Source organism: Asterias amurensis, chromosome 2 (genome assembly GCF_032118995.1).
Source record: "Asterias amurensis chromosome 2, ASM3211899v1".
Lineage (NCBI taxonomy): Eukaryota > Metazoa > Echinodermata > Asteroidea > Forcipulatida > Asteriidae > Asterias > Asterias amurensis.
In genome coordinates, this window is record NC_092649.1 from 11,763,728 (window position 1) to 11,782,606 (window position 18,879).

Genomic DNA, 18,879 nt, shown 5'->3' on the forward strand with positions numbered 1-18,879 from the left:
TGCACGCCCGAAAGATTTTGTCATTTGTTGGCAAAGTGAGGCCTCAAAGTGAAGGGTAATTTCAAATGCATGTTACAGCTCTACTATTGCACCCTAACCCCAACTTTCACCTGGACCACTTCAACTAATCTTAGATTAGCCAAAGATTGTCCTTAACACAATCAAGGTGTCAATAAAACCGATGGAATGACAAGGCAGCCTTCTCACTTCTACCTGAACCTAGCACCCAGTGCAATATTTGACCCTAACCACTCTATGGGACGTAAAGCCGTTGGTCCCGTGTGTTGTGTAACGCGCTATAAAAGAACCCAGAGCATTTTTTGAAAAGAAAAGGGGTACGCCCCGGTGTTCCTGGCTGTGGCTGCTATATGCGCCGTAGCACCTTGTAAACCCTTATATACATGTAATGTGCTAAATAATTGGGTCTCAGAATCCATCACTGCAATAACCTATCTTTCTGTAAGTTTGTATATATACTCAGCGCCTTGAGTACCTTGTTTGGTAGATACGTGCACTATATAAGACTTTGATGATATTATTATTATTATTATTATTATTATTATTATTATTATTATTATTATTATTATTATTATTATTATTATTATTATACTGACCTGAGAGGAAGCGAAGTCTAGTTTCTCCAGTCCCACTACGTAGCGATTCCTCAGAGTCATTATCTCCATGCGTTTTCTATTCAACAGATTCTTAAAGGTCTTAATCAGTTCTAGGTAGGAGGTGGGAGTCACATAGTTTCTTCTCCTCAGTGCTGAGAAGAACCTGAGAGACAAAGAGAGAAGATGGTACCGCATTAAGAAAAGGTAAATCAATGGTTTTTGGATGAGAACAATACAGTTCCCTTACAATGTATTTCAGTTTTTAATAGACAGCAGGTTATAGAAGAGTTTGCGGTAACACCATGTAATGACTATCTCTAAATGAGTTGGGGTGGTTCAGAAAAGAACCGTTGGTTTAAACTCTTCTATATCTTATTTCCACCATGCAAAGTTCCAAATCCTACTTAGACAGCAGGTTGTTCTTTATATTGGGCTTATTTCTATTGTTGCAGGAACAGTATTTTTAGGGATATAGAAATGTTTTTTTCTAGACCCGAATGTATTTCAAATTGATATATTTCTCTGGAGGATGGGTCTCAGGTATTTTCTTTATTATCGAGTATTGAAATTGAAACGAATCTTTCTTGAAATTTTATAAATGTGATAATGACCAATCCTGTGGTTTGTCTTTAAAGGATTTGGGTACCTTTTCAAAATGTCCATAGATTTACGTTAAACTTACAGGGTTTGAAGATAATGATAGTGGAAAGCTTCCCTTCAAATATTACTTGTTGAGGTGCTGTAGTTTTTGAGAAATGAGTAAAACAATGTCATGAAAATCAATTGTAAATGATTAAAAAAATTTTCGTCTCATGAGTCGAAAACTATTTTCATGACATTGTTTTACTCATTTCCCAAAAACTACAGCACCTCAGCACGTAATATTTTCAGGGAAGCTTTCTACTATCATTATCTTCAAACTGTGTAAGTTTAGTGTAAATCTGTGGACATTGTGTTTTTTGTCCTACAAAAGTTACATAGACCCTTTAAAGGGAAGGGAAAACAATGAGTCAACAGTCTGTTCTGGTTTGTTTATTTTTGTACGGCAGTAAACAATGAAACGAGTATTGTAGTGCAGCATAAAGCACTACATGGGCTAAGACAGAAACAGTGTTATGTACTTTGACGAATCAGGTGGATATGGCATATTCATATCGCAAGCATTCCATCATGGAAACAATAACATTTGGAAAACACTAGGATATTCGAATGTACTTACAGATCGGACATAGCTCTGACGCTTTCATGGAAGTGTTTGCACATGACCACCGTCTCCGCTCGTACCTGGTCTGACATCTCAATGTCATCCAGGAACTTGTGAGCAACCATCTCTAGGGCATCTTCAGGCCACGCCTAGCAATAAAAGATCCAAAGACATTAAAACATTACATTATCCTCTTCTATTACATCCCCTTGGGAGTCAAATTGTTGTGCAATCATGGTGTTTCTTGTGCATCATTTGTATCTGTCTGTTGTAAGTTTATAATATTTGTGGTGATTTTCAAACTTGTGCGAGCAATGTAATTTCTTCTATATTGGAGAGTATCATGTTGCACGCAGTTTTCTTATCAGTGAACAGCTAAATAAATCATGGAAAATTCCACTTATATTATTTTTTCTGACCCCAAGAAGGATGGATAAACAAAAGTATAAATGTTTTAAAATCTCATGTTACAGTGACATTTACCTTAAACCAGTCGATTGTACAGCAGTTAATGAGTGATGGGAACATACGGATGCGATTCCTGAATGCGTCACCAATGGGACTGAAGGCAAGGACCATGTGAAGGTTACGCCGAACCCTCCCAACAAACTTATTGTACATGTTGAGTGGAGTCATCTCAACCTTGGCGTTCTCTGAGATGGCAAGCTGTTGCATCTGGAAGATAATGGAATGGGATCATATAATTTTACCTGGTCCCAATGCCATAAAGCCTTGCTAAGCACAGAAAAAAACCTTACTTAGCAGATATAGGTCATCAGCTGACATTCCATTTAAGTTGTTGCTACTGGTGCCCCACTGAATTATAATAGCTGGATTTATTTGATGCCAAATTACCAAAGGATGCAAAGCACTTAAGCAAGAAAGAGAAAGACTAATGTTATGGGGACAACCAACTACAAGTTGGGGAACAAAGAAATTTACCAAGCAATATTTTCAGCAAAAAAGCTTTACGGAAACATCTCATAAGAGTAAAACTATGTGAACCTAAGGATAGCTCATGAAATGAGCCAGAGGTGCATAAACTTAAAAAGTTAACAGCTCATCTAAAATTTTGCAGCATCAAAACCCTTTAAAGAACAAAAACGCTTCAGAATTGTTGAAAATTTACCTTCTCAATGATTTCGAGTCTGTCTTCATTCTCAAAGAGGTTTGGAATGTCTCCGGTATTTAGAATCATGTTGATGTCTTCAAGGAAAGATTCATCCTGGAAAAGAAGATACAAAAATCCACATACAAAAGTGAGTTGTCTGTGTCAATTGGGATCACAGATAATTAGACAAACATAGGCTAACGCACATTAACTTTTGGTCATGCATGTACTACACTGAAGGGTTGTAAATGTTATATTTGAGCAGTATACTCTTTGGGCTAAAAGGTCCAATTAAGTTTTGTGATGCATCCCTTTCCAAGTAGATAAATTGGAGTCTCTAATCTTGTGTTTAAATGGTGTAAAATGTCAATGTATAAGATACTCATTGAACAAGATCTCATTGGACAGCCTAAACATAAAGGTCTGTAAATTCCATAAAGGAATTTGTGTGCCAGTCAAAAGGTCAAATTAGATATCATCAAAATTCCAGAATGAAGTGAAAATTCTTTGCAGAAAAAAACTTTATAATTTTAAAAGTGACGCTTTCTACAGTTTTTGGATTTTGACAAATGTTTCATTTGAAGGGTTTCAAACATAGTGGCATTTTAACGTAAAGTTAAAAGTTTTAACATTTTGTCATTATTTTCATTAGGACTCTATCAATTGGAAAATGAGTGAATCACAAAACTGAACTTGACCTTGGATCCCCTCTTTAAATAATATCTAGTGATGCGAATAAAAATGTAAGACCTGAGGTGGGTTTCCCCTTCAAAGTTTTTTATTATAGTTGTACTAAAACATTTATAAGTATATCTGTTACGGATTGAAGCGTACTTTAATCTGATGGTCCCCAAACAAGAAGACGACTGAAGCTCCTTCATCCCCAGCTTTCCTTAGCAATCTCCTCAGGTCATCCTTCCAGTCAGCTACTGTGTAATTCTTGGTAATTTCAATAGAGAAGAGATCATAGACAGCAATGAAGGCTGCTAGCCTGGCTGCACTCTGACGTCCACTACCTCCAATGCCTAGAAAAAATAAGAGGATATATCCTTGTCATAAAGACTACTGAAATAAATACAAAAACACCCTATTTCGAGAAGAAGCCTTATGCTTATACTTGAAACTTTGTACGGTGGGAATAGATAGTAAAGATAAACTCAAAAAATCTTTAACAAAAGCAACTATGCAGGGTGCCTAACTCAAAGACACAAGTGTCAAGACTGACCAGACCAGGATTCAAACCCACATTCTGTTAATTACAGAACAGGGCCCAATTTCATGGCTCTGCTTACCGCCGAATTCTGTGCTTACCAACACGATTCCCCGCTTACGTGCAAGTGCCGAATTTTTGCGCTAGCCTTGTAAGCGTAGAATGCCTAGTAACGTGGAGTACGCACGCGCAGAAGCCAAAATTCGCCGCTAACCCGTGAAATAGGCTTGCTGTAAGCACTGAATTCCCTGCTTCCGGAAGCGCCGATTCTGTGTTTACGGTAAGCAGAGCCATGAAATTGGGCCCTGGTGTCCACCACCTGCTACTGGTACTGTTAATGGTATGAACTTCAAAAATCAGTCAGCTTTAAAAAATAAAACAAATTTTTCCCCCCTTTTTAATGATTACTTGCAACTCTCTTATAGGAACAAACAGGCGATCCGAGTGATTTTTTTCTTCTTCTGCATGATAAGCAAACTTTATTGCCCTTCCTTTTATGCTGAACATAACTAGCTCAATGAAGTTTAATAAAGGTCTACAATAACTAACCGACTAGCTTTACAATAACTTACCCACTAGAAGCGCATGACCATTAGGTTGCTTGAGGACACGGCTGATTCTAGAGATGTGTTCAATGGCAAACTGGAACATGACTAGAGCCATGGGTGCCTTGCTCATCAGGTTGTACTCCTCTAAATACTTCTCTATGGACTGAGGAAGGAAACAAAGAAAATTATTGAAGAAATTTTTTTTTAAATAGCTGCATACATGAATGGGGTTTCAGGTATGATATTTGCAGATTTTTAGTTCTAGTACGAAGGCTGATCTACATGTAGGCTTTAATAAACTTTTAAGGCTATGTAATCACTACCTTTTTTTATTTTTCTCAAGGGCAACAAAGTCTGAAATCAGAAAGTGTGTGTATATGGAATACTATGCATGGGATTTATGAATACACAGAAGCTTCTTCCACCATGCAAAAATCTAACCGTGAGAAAAGAAAATACAAGTATTAAAGCCTATCAGTACAGGATTGCAAACAGGAGACAGAAAAATCTACTGCAATTCATGGCTGAAGTTCAATTTTATTCACTTGTCATGCCATTTCACTATTTCTGAGAGTTGTAAGGGGTCTCACAAACGCCTGTAGTTGAGCTACGAGTACCTGTGCATTTTATCGCAAGGTCATTTTTATATTTCTATTTAGTCGTCATCTTTTGTAGATGTACATGCATTATGTACCCCTGTATTGCGGTTTCCTATTTCATATTTTCATCCGCTAAATTTTTAACGCATCTTTCTCGTCTTGTTATGCCTTGTATGTCAGTTTTGTGCTGCCAGTTGGTTTTTTAATAAAAAAAGAAAGGAATGAAATGAATGAACGAATGAACAAACGAACGAACGAACGAACGAACGAACGAACGAACGAACGAACGAACGAACGAACGAACGAACGAACGAATGAACGAACGAACGAACAAATTAATTACATATTTAATTAATTAAGGCATAATTCTTCTTACCTCCCTCAGTGCTTCCATGTCTCTAATCTCATCGTATAATCTCTCCTCTTCACTTGATGTCAGATAATCACCAAAGAACAGGCTGAGAGGTTTAATAATTAAATATATAAAAAAGTAATAAGGGAATCTCAGAAGAATCACCGAGTACAGTGAAAATTACAACTTACAAATCAGACTAAGATATTTCAGAACAAGAACTCTTTTGGTTGAATTTTTTCTTTCTTGGTGTATTTGATTTGATTTGATTTGATTGTATAATAAAATAGCACTTGCAGCAAAAGCTAATTGTAAATTGTGGTAAAATTACAAAGAGTTTAGTGTAAAATTTGTACCAACCTTTTTACAAATTAAAACAGAAAATGTAAAGTTTGGTTTCGTTTAGTACAACCTTCATAGAAAATGTAATTTAATCAAATTTTAAAATGTTAAATATCCTCAAAAGGAATGAAAGTACTGCAGAAATTGAAAGTCGATCGTCTGACACATAATAGCAATAATCATACATGTAAGTGCAATTATATAGTGCTTTATACTGGTGTTTTTAAGCTTTTAAACTAGTCTCTAAGAGAGATTTTCAAACGCCACTTTATCGAAGAAGCCTTCCTGTGAAAAATAAATGTTAAACTCAACAAAAAATTAAATCAAAATAGGTAAAATCACTCCATAAAGGGAGACAAACCATTAAGTGCAAAACAAAAAAGGTTAGTTTTTAAATAAACAGTGCACAATCTGTGTTAGTAAGAAATAGTCTTAAGGAAAATTGAGCGTTTTTTTGAGAAACAAAAGTGCAAAAAGGGATAAAATATGGTGAATTTTAGTGCAAAAATAATTGATGGAGTGTAATGTTACAAAATTAAAAATCTTGAAAGTGTCTAATGGCCTCCTTGGTCTAGAAATATAACTTCCAGGATGTTACATTTTCAATGAATTGTAAAATCTCACTATAGTAGGCAAACTATTTAGAGGTTTGGACACAATTTGGCTAAGTAAATTCTCAACATGTTGGATGTTTGATGTGAAAGGCAAACATGTATCTTTGATAAAAGGCAAAACATTTCTGATATCACTGGCCTGTTTAAAAAAAATGCAAATGACCGTTTTCCAAGTTGAATTCAGTTGAAAAAACAAAAATTCAAACAGAAGAGAGATTGTGAAATGTCCATCTTACATCAAGTTATTAATGAGAGAAAAAAGAAACAAAATGCAGACAGTGCAGATGTAGCGTTTCTGATGTTGTTATTTGGTGATATTACTCAACCCAGTGCTTGCAAATGAAGGAAAATAAATCGTTGTTTTATATTTATTTGTGTACTAATTATTTGCATATAACTCATTTGATGAAACTCATAGAAGTACTTAGAATAGAAGTATATACTTTGTAATAATAAGTTTGAAGATTTAAGTGCACATTAGTCACTGCAAGAGTTAGGACAGTTAATACAAGATAGTGAGTGGCATGGTCATATTATGGAGATAGAAATACAGAGTTGATTTCTGACAGGCACCTTGCATAATTTGTCCAGAGCTCAAACAGCACCGTCAGGTCATAGGAACACCTATCATCACCTGAGTGATGTGCATGTTGCATACAAACAATGGCATCGTATTTGTCATTACGCGTCGCAAATACCAAATACCATAAAATTTGCCATTGCCATTTGCCCTTATTTGTACTTCCCATTATGCAAGGGGTCTGTGGAGACCCAGTCTGCTCAGTGCAACAAATAAAACTCTTGGTCTTAAATTGTTGAAAATCAGATTTACCATGAGCAAAGACTGTCATCCCATTTTTCTATTTTGAAAATTTTAATATTTACCATTGTCTATTATCACCAAATTTTTACTGCCGAATTTCTCCGAAAACAAGAAACTTCAGAGGAGTTTTATGAAGTGAAGTTTTGAAAATGACTGAGAATTACTGTCTTGGTTCGTGGGGTGGGGGGGGAGAAAGAGGGTGTGGGTAGGTAGTGCTGCATAGCAGAACAAGACTGCAAGAAGGGGTTAGTGTAGTCATATAAAATAAAAGACAATATTGTCAGATAGGTATTATCAGGAGGATGGTTAGGTAGTGAGGCTGGGAGAACCAGTCGATGCTGTTAGCAGGGGTTAGTGTAGTGTGGTCCACATAGAATCATTATAAGCCAACACTCTCCCAACTAGGGTATACTGATAGCCAGATCAGGGTATCAATGACCCCCGATTGGGAGACTCTTGGGTAACAATGACACCATCCTGTATTAGTGTGCAAGGCGTTAATAAGCTACCTTCTCATGTCCTCAGAGCGTAACTCCTTAGATTCGCCGCTACTCAATGAAAAACAGACAAACAAACAAAATGTAGGAATCAAAAAGTCAGGGGGGTGTTCCAGGAGCAGGTATGATTGAAGCATCAAAATGCGGATTAATTTTAATAGGACGTACATTGCTAGAACATTTATTTGTGATTGATAACATGCTACTGCTTTTGTTGAAGTCTACAACTAATGAAGATTTTAGGGTAAGATTTCTAAAGTAGTGGTTATTTTTTTCGGTGATGCATTTCTTACACTACTTTATTAGTGGGGCAGATAGGTGATTATTTAGGGGAGTTGTGTCTTTGATGAAACAAGCATGGAATTTGACACAGAGTCAGAGTATGTCATGAGAAATATGTTTGGCTATAGGTCCAATGCAGATATAAATTTTGAAAAATATAGTTAGTACGTACAATTTTTTAAATTGTCTAAATGGCTGCCATTGCTTGTTATTCTAACCATATTTTTTTCAAAGGACAATTTTCCAAGGCCCTATAACCAAATATCTTTCTCATGATATGAACTGACTGTGTGCCAAACTCAATGCTTGTGATATCGAATGCATAATCCCATCAATCATCAACCTACTGAACTATTAATGGATTATTAATTATTGACTACTGATATGGGACATTAACTGGTTAATTCGGAGGTGGCTGCTTCAAATCCCTCTCTAGTAAAATTTTCTATGTTCAACTCCAAATCACTTAAAATATACCCAATCAGTTTTCCTTGTGGTTTATTATTTGAAATGGGACATTAACTGCTTACATTACTGAACAACTACAGCCCGGTTCATACTTCCTGTGAATGGGAATGGGAAGCAAATGTTGACGTCAACAATTTGCAACAAATAATTTGCAGCAGTTCAACACTGCTCAACTCACTTGCGAATATTGCTGTGAAAGGAGGGTTGTGACATCAAATTCGGATTCACCAGGTAGAACAAGGCTTACAGGAACACGTTGCCTTCGATCGGTCGAGTTGGTCTTTGAAAAGTGCCATGTAACCGTTTGTTATAAAATCGGTATGGTTAGAAAGATGATGTACAAGTAGAATACAATGATCTACACAAATATGCCTCGAAATTGCGTGGTTTTCGTTTTACCCTGTCGACAAACACGGTCGGCCATTTATGGGGGTCAAAAATTTGACTCCCATAAATGGCCGGCCGTGTTAGTTCGCGACGTAAAATGAAAACCGTGCAATTTTGAGTGATATTTGTGTGGATCATTATATTCTACTTTTAAAACACCTTTCTATCCATATGCATATCATAACGAACGGTTTCAAACGCTTTTCATAAACCAACTCGTCCGATCCAAGGCAACATGTTCCTTTAAGTCCTATCATACACTGTACATACAAATGAAGTTTGCATGACAATTTAAGCTTCACTGATAGTTAATCAATTCTAATTAATGCCAGGCCACCAATAAAGCAATCCAAAAGCAAATGAGGGTTGTCATTTTATGAGGCAATGCGTTTTGTAAACACAGCAGCATTTTGCATGATAGAGTAATTTGAATAAAGGCTTATAAACAATTGTAAATAATCGCATAACTTTCACGTGAAGTACATGTAAGAACCAATCTTTAAGCCTCATTTGGCTGTAGACGAATTGACAAATGTCACAACAGCAAACTTGCAAGGTTAATAGCTGCTTGGAAGCATTTATCCTTGATAGGCGACAAATGAATTGCTCTTTTGAACAGTAAGTTTCTTACCTTCTGATGTTAGCGTCTGTGACATGCTTCCCAGTGTAGAGATGGTTGAATATCGTATTCATCTTTTCCTTGAATTGCCCTTGAACAACATTCTAAAAAAAAATCAATCAAATTATTCAGATAACTGAGTTATTTAATACATTATACAACATTACAGGTTGATGAGTAGTAAATGAGTTGTCAGTTTACCACATCAGACTCAGTTGAATGTGATTAATTGGCAGTTTAGTGACTTCAAGCCACTAGACGGTGTCCTCGTTGAGGTCTCTGAGTCCTTGCTCCCCTTTTGATGTTATGAAGCCAGGGCAGTAACGAATGATAGTTTGTTGGTTGCCACACTGACACAAATTTGAACTACATGTCGCTCCGATGTTATGGAGAAGAACAACAAAATATGGCCCCAGCCAGTTCTAAGGAATACAGATAAGGCAGTTCAGATATTTGGTTCTTTGAAAACAATATTAATTGTGTTGTGTACAAGGGCTTGCCTACATGTATTTATGGTATGGACCCCTTGCACCCACGTCACACGCGGCGACTGTGCCACCACTTTGGTGGGCACATAGGTTTTGTTTAAGTGTAAACGCTGCGTCACGCACAGTGACATTGCCTACCAGTATGGCACATCCAAGATTATATTGATGATGACGTCAGGTGAATTGGGTCAATAGGCTTGAATTGATTTTTCAGGCTATTTAATCACAGTTTTTCTGAATTATCTCAGGGCAAAAAAAATCAGAAAACAGACTCAAGTAGGAGGATTACATGTATCATGCTCTATAAGGGATCAAGAGAAATCTATGACAGTCCCCACCTTGATAATCTTAAAGAACTTCTCTCGATCCTCATCATCCACCAGTCTGTCATAGAAGACTCGATACACCTCATGGACCCACAGTCTGATCAGCTTATTCTCTGCCTCCTTGCTCTCTGGCATGGACTTGGGTTTCAACAGGAGGATGCCCTGGACCACGCGGGCAAAGTCTCGCAGGTTGAAGACGTAGTGAGACTTGGACGGGGTCGGTAGGAAGTTGGAGATGGATTGGGTATAGACGTCTGTAGTTGCACATACCATCATCTAAAACGGGATGAGGAACAGCATGCGATGGTTGTGTTGATTAAGAAGTTTGGTAATTTTGAAATGATGGACTTTGTTCATGTACATTAAAGTAGACCATGCAAGTCTTGCCTGTTTTTGAACATTTTAGGAAACATTTTAGGTTCATATCGTAGGCTCAGTGCTACAAGGTCATAAGTATCAAAAGGTTGTTACATGAAATGCATACACTTGAAAGAAGAAATAAAAATCCACAAAGAAATGTTTCAAATAAAAAGTCAACGCTTCCTTACAGTACTTGGGAGACTGCTGTAGATCAATAAACTCCATTTACCATGAGTATGCAAAACCAATTTGATCAAGTAACAAAAGAACAAACTAACGACCTTATAGTTCTGAGCCGGAGGTATCTTCATTACTTATTAATAGCATAATAACAAATTTACACAGTTAAACAGGTCCAATATTGCAATGCTGGAATATGCAAGAAACTTGCGCAGTTTATACAGAGTGCTACATTAGTTTCATGATCCCCTTGTTCTCAAGAAATCTCTTAGATCAAACTGACCAACTCATTCAAAGATGAAGCCCATTGTCTTGTGGACTCAAGCCCAGTATGGATCAAAGCACGCAAGCAACTAAATAAAAAAACACAGATTTGCCGATGAGTGCGTACCCTTGAGAACCTCTTGAGGCTGGTCTGGAATCCCTGGTCAAAATGCCAATCCATGATGGGACTGAAGATGCTGTTCATTGTCTTCTCGTCAAAGGAATCCAGAGTGATGATATTGAAGTGACGTAGGAACCGTGGGGTGATGGTGTTCCTGCCACCCCCAGGTGGACCCATGGCTGAGACCATCAGTAAGTCCACCAGACGTAGTACACTTGTGTCCTTCCTACAATTCATGATCAAAACAGTTTTTGTATTATAAGACTGAAGGCAGTGTACACTAACAATGCACAAAATTAAACTTAAAATTTGACATGGTATTCTGGTCAGCATAATTTGGGTGTGCTTAGCTACTTGTTGTGCTTAAGCAGCTCTATTCTGTTAAGGCTTCAAGAAAGACTGATTGGGTCAAAATGTCAGGCCATTAACTATTTTTTGCTTTTATACCACAGGTCCTTTTGGTTGGTAAGTTGTTTGAAACAGCTAATTTTATTTCTCATATTTTGTTGTGCTTATTAAGCAAATGCAATTTTGTTGTGCTTTGCTACTTTTTGTGCTAGCAGCACTCTGAAATTTGGTTGTGCTTAACTACTTTAGTGTGCTTATAAAAAGCAGCTTTATGAAATAAGGCCCTGCTTGAAGTTTGACTGAAAGTGTGCATTTTCAAATTTACTTACTGAGCCCAAGTCGAAACCTAAGTCAAAACTAGGGTTTAAAAATGGATCCTATGATAATTGCTGTGTCAACTCACCTGTCGAACCAGTACCCATGATCAATCCACTGTCTGAGTAGCTCTACAGGAGGTTGGGCACCATACTTCTCCTTAGCAGGCATGTTGAGGTCATCAACAAATACAATCAACTTCTTGCCGATTGCTGGACCATAAACCCCTTTCCTCCTCCTAGTAAAAGAAGTTGTTTTCATATAATAACCAACAAAAGAAACTGACTAGGTAAATTTTAAATCATTTGGGGTTGAACAAAGGAAAGATTACTAGAGCAAGATTTGAACAAACGACCTTTGTATTAATGGCCGGCACTCTACCAACTGAGCCACATGTATGTTGGCAGTCTGGCAACTTACTACTTTTTGCAATGTAGTTGTTGCTATAAGTATTTGTTTTGTGATGTTAATGTTTCCAGTTGCCAATGAAACACAATTATCTGTATTTTTAATACAGACCTCATTAAGAAACCAGTATTCATTCATGTTTAACTTTCTATACTTAATCCCATGTTTCCATGATTGATGAAAGTAAAGTAATCTTTGAGAAATGTTTATGCATTACGTTCTGCCATATTGACCATTGAATAGATTCCCACTTTCTCCAATCCCTGACAACATAATAACAAGCAAACAAAACTCTCACCTATCAAGTTTGGCCATAATGATATCTTGCGTCTGATTGGCCGAAGTCTGAGCGGAGAAGTTAATATTATTTGGGATGTAGTGTCCCTTCGCCAGCTCCAAGAGGAATGCATTGGTGATGGCCGACTTGCCCGTGCCTGTCGGTCCCACGAACAATAGAGGGCGCTCTTGGGAAACAAACTTGCGTAGGAAGTACAGTTGCCGTTCCGTCTCGACTGTTCTTATTATTAGCTCGTTAATCTAGAAAGTAAAATAGTCGGTCACAAACATTTTGCATCAAAGTTTTGTTTGGTATCTACAAAGAATGATTTGCAATATAATTAAAATCTATGAAACTAAAATTTTAAAAAGTTATTGAAATGTTGGAGTTAATGTTATTGATTAAGTTAATATAAGCTTGCCCAAATTCATGCAAACCCCAAAAGCATGCGCACAGACCCAATGTAAATAACATGCATGATGATGGACGACTTTCTGTTATAGATAGTTCCCAAATAACGCCATCTTTACGCGCAACTTTGTTTTGGGCTAACTTTTCTACGCAGCTAAGTGGTTCATTGAGCAATCACACACAGAATTTGATAAAACTCTCTCGTCTTGCGAGCGCTATTGACACAAAACATCAATTTTTGATTTGCCCGTATAGATGGCCAATTTTACACCATGTGATGACACCATAGGTAGAAACATCATGTGGGAACTATCTATAGGCACGTGAAACAGAAGTGCCAAAAGTATTCCTATTGGAGAAGTTAGTTCACCATGAAGAGATATGACACCCCTCTCTAATTGAACATCATTTAAAGTTCCAAACACACTATGATTGATAGAGAAGATGTGAACAAGAGCATGAAATAAAGGTTGGCCTAATTGTGAGTGTAATTGAAAAGCAAACCATACTACTATTCATTCAGAGATCTGACCTAAATAGTTGCAATAGTTGAGTACAGTTTAAAGACATTGGACACTATCGGTAATTGTCAAAGACCAGTCTTGGTGTATCTCAACATATGCACAAAATAACAAATCTATGAAAATTTGAGCTTAATTGGTCGTCGAGAGTTGCGAGATAATAACGAAAGAAAAAACATCATTGTCACACGAAGTTGTGTGATTTCAGATGCTTGATTTCGAGACCTCAAATTCTAAACTTGAGGTCTCGAAATCAAATTCGTGGAAAATTACTTCTTTCTCGAAAACTACGTCACTTCAGTGGGAGCAGTTCCTCACAATGTTTTAGACTATCAACCTCTCCCCATTACTCATTACCAAGTAAGGTTTTTTGCTAATAATTATTTTGAGTAATTACCAAAAGTGTCCACTGCCTTTAAGTTCCTCTATGGTCCAAGTGAGGCAGATCCTTAGCAATACATTGTTGATGCATTAAAAACAGTTAATAATCACCTTCATGCAAAATATTAACGTTAGCAAATTTTTGTGCTTTACTAATTACAAACACTTTGAGAAAACGTCCAGATGCATGTGCAAGTTGACACTGCATTTTCATTTTTCATTGTTGTGTCATTCACCTGCTAACAAGAGACACCAGCAAAGTAGCCTGCCTTTTGATTCGTCAACTAGTCAGCAATGGTAAGAACTATTTTGTACTTCCTGTATGATTTCCGTTTCATAGCACTGCTTACCGTAAGCACATGAAAAGAAGTGCTAACCTTCCGGTGCTTAATGTATGAATGCAAGATCATGGTGACATGCAAGCTGGCCCCCTAATTTTCTTGCTAACCTGTGACAGTGAAGATAGCTTACCCTTAAGCAAATATTTTCAGCTAAAGTTAGCACAAACAGTTACTTTCTGTTCAGCAGCGCTATGAAATTGGCCTCTAGTGTTATGTGTTTAGAAAAATAACCACTCTAAACAAACTACTGGAAAAGAATGTAAGACATGATAACCTTTAATGAGTGAATAATAGGCCCAGGCATGCAACTGTCAACATAAGAGGAAAGTGCCAGGCACACCAAGGCTTTAATTTTTTTTCTTCAATTTTCAAACGCACTGATGAGAAACCAAAATGATAAAATCAACTGAAAAATTGCATGCCTGCAATCCAGGTGACTAATAAATAAAATCTTTACAGAACCATATTTGAAAAAGAATTGTTTTTAAGGTTTATTTTCATTCAATAACAATCATTTTGAGGTTTGAAATGTAAACCTAATGGTGTTTGAAAAGTCTGTTTTGTCATTTTTTAATAAGTATTTTTTGTTGCCATCCGGTATCCCCTAAATTTTGCTTGGAGTTATTCAGCATTCATGCAAAGTACTTGGAAGGTCACAGTATGGTATCTGATGGTAGCCCATGAAAATGTAACCCCATAACCAAACAGAACAACGGGTGCCTGTCTATGATTGCTGCCTTACCATAACCTTGAAGTCATTATCATTCTGGTAGGTGATGATTAGTGGCGTAGAGGGCAGACGTTAAATCAAACAAATCCAAGTCAGAAGCATGCAGCAAGCAAACACAAAATTGAGCAAATCAAAGACATGATGAAATTGATGATTGCGATATGGTAAAGTAGAGGGGCTGTTTCTTAAAATCCACAGAAAGGGAAAGCAAAATACTTCAGAAAAGCTTTTTTTTAAACTAAGCTGAAACCTATATAGGATTTGAGGCATTGCATGGTGAGGTATCAATGTATATTTGGTTTGCGGTAACACCATGTGTGTATCTACTTGCCAGGTAGAGTTTGTTCTTAGAGAACTACAGCTGAGTAGATGTTTGGGTGTTCGGGAGACTTCTGTTCTGAAAAGAACTGTCCTGCTTTTTAACTATTACCCGGATGGATGGTATAGAAAATAGGCTGGGACTACTACTTTAGCTTATAGGATCGTGATTAACTGAACTACCGCGGAGTCAGTTCTTAAATTGGTCTGAAATGTTTCGACTAGCTTGCTTTAGCTGAAACCTCATCAAAAAAGAGGTGATTGAACAAACCAGGAAAATAATTGGTCATTATATCATATACTTCTGTTGTTCTTTCCTTTGTCCCCAAGTTCTTTGCAGAACACGAGAATTCTCTGAGACCAATTGTTCATATTGTGTTTCACACACACTAGGTAATTTCACACAATTCAGATCCAAAATGGCAATTATTTGTGGGCACCTTGAGCTGAACACATTGATCTTTTTTAAATTGGTAATCTTTGGTAAGACAATTCTTAAAACATAGAAGATGTGCTCAAAGACTTGCATTTTGTTTCAACTAGCTCAATGCATTCCCTATAATTACCAGTCTGTGTCAAGTGGAAACGGTTTATTTAGTGGTAGACTCATTTTAAGAAATTCAAAACTTGGAAAAAAACTTGCATAAGCCAAATTCATACTTCCTGTGAATAAGAAGTGAATTTGACGCCACAAATTCACAACTAACAACTCACAAGAGTTGGGATGTGCTCTGATTGTGCCCAACATTAACGGAGAAAACAGAGCTGTGACACACGGTTCAGTGCCGTGTTGAAATGTTGCAGTGTGAAAAGGTTTCACCAGTTAACACATGTCGGACCCGTGTTCAACACAGAGATTTTTCGTAGTGTAACAAGGCTCATAGTCATATACTCTTGACTTTGGTTATTAGAGCTCTTAAAATGTCAGAGATAACGATCATAACATTCCCTTCGCATGAAGCGCTCTCAGGAAGTATAAACTGGGCTTTGATGTTGTGTATAAAACAAAGCTCATGGTTTTTCATTGCGTGTAATGCATTTGATCAGTTAGGTGCAATATAGTGATTCAAACAAAAGTTACGAATGAGTGATTGTGCAATTACCTTACAGTGCTGTTAATAATAGGTGCAGACACACACAGCATACATACATCCATCAGTGCAGTAGAGGGGGTTGGGATGGTGGTGGGTGATGGGTGCAAAAGCATGATCAGTGCAAACACATAAAGCATGTCAAAATAGTGCGAACAAATAAATAACTTTTAACATACAGGAGATGGGCCACCTGGTGTGAACACCAACATTATTTGTAAAGAAAACCTCTACTTCCCAATAATTGAAGAATAAACTCTAAAAATTTCTCTAAAATTGCAAACTAAGTTTTTTCTTTTAAGCCAATTTAATAACAAGATAATATATTTTGGCAAAAAACACCAAAAACATCTTACAGCCTTCAAGAAGGAATCAGCTCGGGTCGAAACGTCAGGCTGTTCACTAATTTCTTTTGCATTTTTAAACCATAGATCCTTTTGGTTGGCAGTTTGCAAAAGCTAATCTAATTTCTTTTAATAATATATGCAATCTCTCATCTGGATCTCACACCAAAAAAAACTCCCAAGAGTCTGAATTTCTTCCTCCATGAATAAATAAATCAAGATGAAAAAATGCATTTGGCAATGTAAGCTGAATGATTTAAGCAGCAGCATGATAGAAAAAAATCCAAAAAACCTCGGCCCATTTATTTTAAGACACCATGCAAAGGTTAAGCACACATTAACCACCACAGCAAACACATGCTCCGTAAAATTAGCAAAGTTAAAAATAAATTGCATTGAAATAAGCAAGGAGTGATTTATAAGGAGGTACATGTCAAATCTTACAGCTAGTCCTAGGGGTCAGTATTGGGTTATACTTTCAGCTTAACTTTGGTTCTCACTGCTTTACAGTTTGTGTCCAGACATTGGTGCTTGACATGGGGCATGATGTAACCCTCCTTATGTGACTTCATCGTGTGCTTGAAATCTAAGGAATTCTTCAGAGGATTTTTTACTTGAATGTTTTTTTGTTTGTTTTTGTTTTTAGCAAGGAGGGGGGTTTACTTCTGAACAAGAGGAAAATAGTGTCGTAAAATATGAGAACAATGGAGGAGAACACCTTTGCCCCATATAGGGCATGTCATATACCCAGAGGGTAGGTACCCAGACTAAACTAGTTGTAAAAGGTCTCCTTAAAAACATTAGTAAAAGAAATAAAACTGAATCAAACTATAATTGAATGGCCATTATACTTTGTTTCGGAGAAAAGGCTTCTTTTTTTGTAACAGTGAGAAGAATTTGCTAATTCCGTTTCCTATCCTACCTTAGCCTTAGCCCCGATGTCAGTTGATGTTACCATGGTTTCCCATCGATGCCAAGATCCGTATCTCTTCCTGATGTAGACATACTCATACACAGAGCCTCGCTTTGGGATCAGGAGGTTACGAGCAAACTTCAGGTCCTTTGGTCGTGGGTGCTTGCCGCTGGTGTCCATGTCGCATAGCTGCTTGAAAAACTCACTGAAACTGTTGGTGGGAGGAGAGTTGTATAATGCAAGTGAGTATCATGGGAGTGGGAATACACCACTTCAATTCAATTCAATTCAATTCAATTCAATTCAATTCAATTCAATTCAATTGATCAACATTTATTTCCACCAAGGATAGTTACTTTAGAAAAAAACCCGAAATAATAAACTAATAATATCTGGAGGCATTACACAGGAAGCCACAGCTTATAAACGGAATGCCTTAAACACAAACAATTAATATATATTTAAATGCAATAGCCACCATCTTTGATATCAATCAGAGGAAACATGTTTGTACGCACTGCGCATCATGACACTCAGCCAACGATAGCTCTTCAATGATCACAGTGAGGAGACTGTCTTGGGCTTGTAATGCCATTGTACATGTGGTCTATAAAAAGTCCATGGAAAGTGCAACCAAGGGGTTCCTTGATGGGGTAACGCTTTTCTATCTGTGCTTTATCAACCAATTGAAAAAAGGGTTGAATTTCATAATGCCTGTTTGCACACAAACTTGCTAAGCAAGTTTCCCTATGTGAAATGGCATCGTGTGAACACAGTGTGATCTCAGTGTGTTTTCTATCGGACCAACTATGTTCAAATCACACATATTTCACACAGTTTTCATAGTGTGGGAGTGGTCACAATGTGAAATGGTCACCGTGTGAACACAGGGTGATCTCAGTGTTTTTTCTGTGTGGACCAACTATGTTCAAATCACACACATTTCACACAGTTTTCATAGTGTGGGAGTGGTCACAATGTGAAATGGTCACCGTGTGAACACAGTGTGATCTCAGTGTGTTTTCTGTGTGGACCAACTATATTCAAATGACACATATTTCACACATTTTTC

At 37.2% G+C, this 18,879-nt stretch overlaps 1 protein-coding gene across 1 annotated transcript in view; it reads right to left on the reverse strand.

Annotated features, from left to right (window-relative positions):
• LOC139934047 (dynein axonemal heavy chain 3-like) overlaps positions 1–18,879 on the reverse strand; it is a 109,994-nt gene that overhangs the window by 35,971 nt on the left and 55,144 nt on the right. The window contains exons 38-51 of the mRNA XM_071928329.1: positions 17,817–18,018; positions 12,779–13,017; positions 12,161–12,310; positions 11,416–11,635; positions 10,497–10,760; positions 9,683–9,774; positions 7,927–7,965; positions 5,663–5,744; positions 4,712–4,850; positions 3,764–3,954; positions 2,948–3,043; positions 2,302–2,493; positions 1,834–1,967; positions 615–777 (exon numbers count right to left, since the gene is read on the reverse strand). Coding sequence (XP_071784430.1) covers positions 615–777; positions 1,834–1,967; positions 2,302–2,493; positions 2,948–3,043; positions 3,764–3,954; positions 4,712–4,850; positions 5,663–5,744; positions 7,927–7,965; positions 9,683–9,774; positions 10,497–10,760; positions 11,416–11,635; positions 12,161–12,310; positions 12,779–13,017; positions 17,817–18,018 — 2,203 coding nt within the window. The remainder of the gene's footprint in view (positions 1–614; positions 778–1,833; positions 1,968–2,301; positions 2,494–2,947; positions 3,044–3,763; positions 3,955–4,711; positions 4,851–5,662; positions 5,745–7,926; positions 7,966–9,682; positions 9,775–10,496; positions 10,761–11,415; positions 11,636–12,160; positions 12,311–12,778; positions 13,018–17,816; positions 18,019–18,879) is intronic.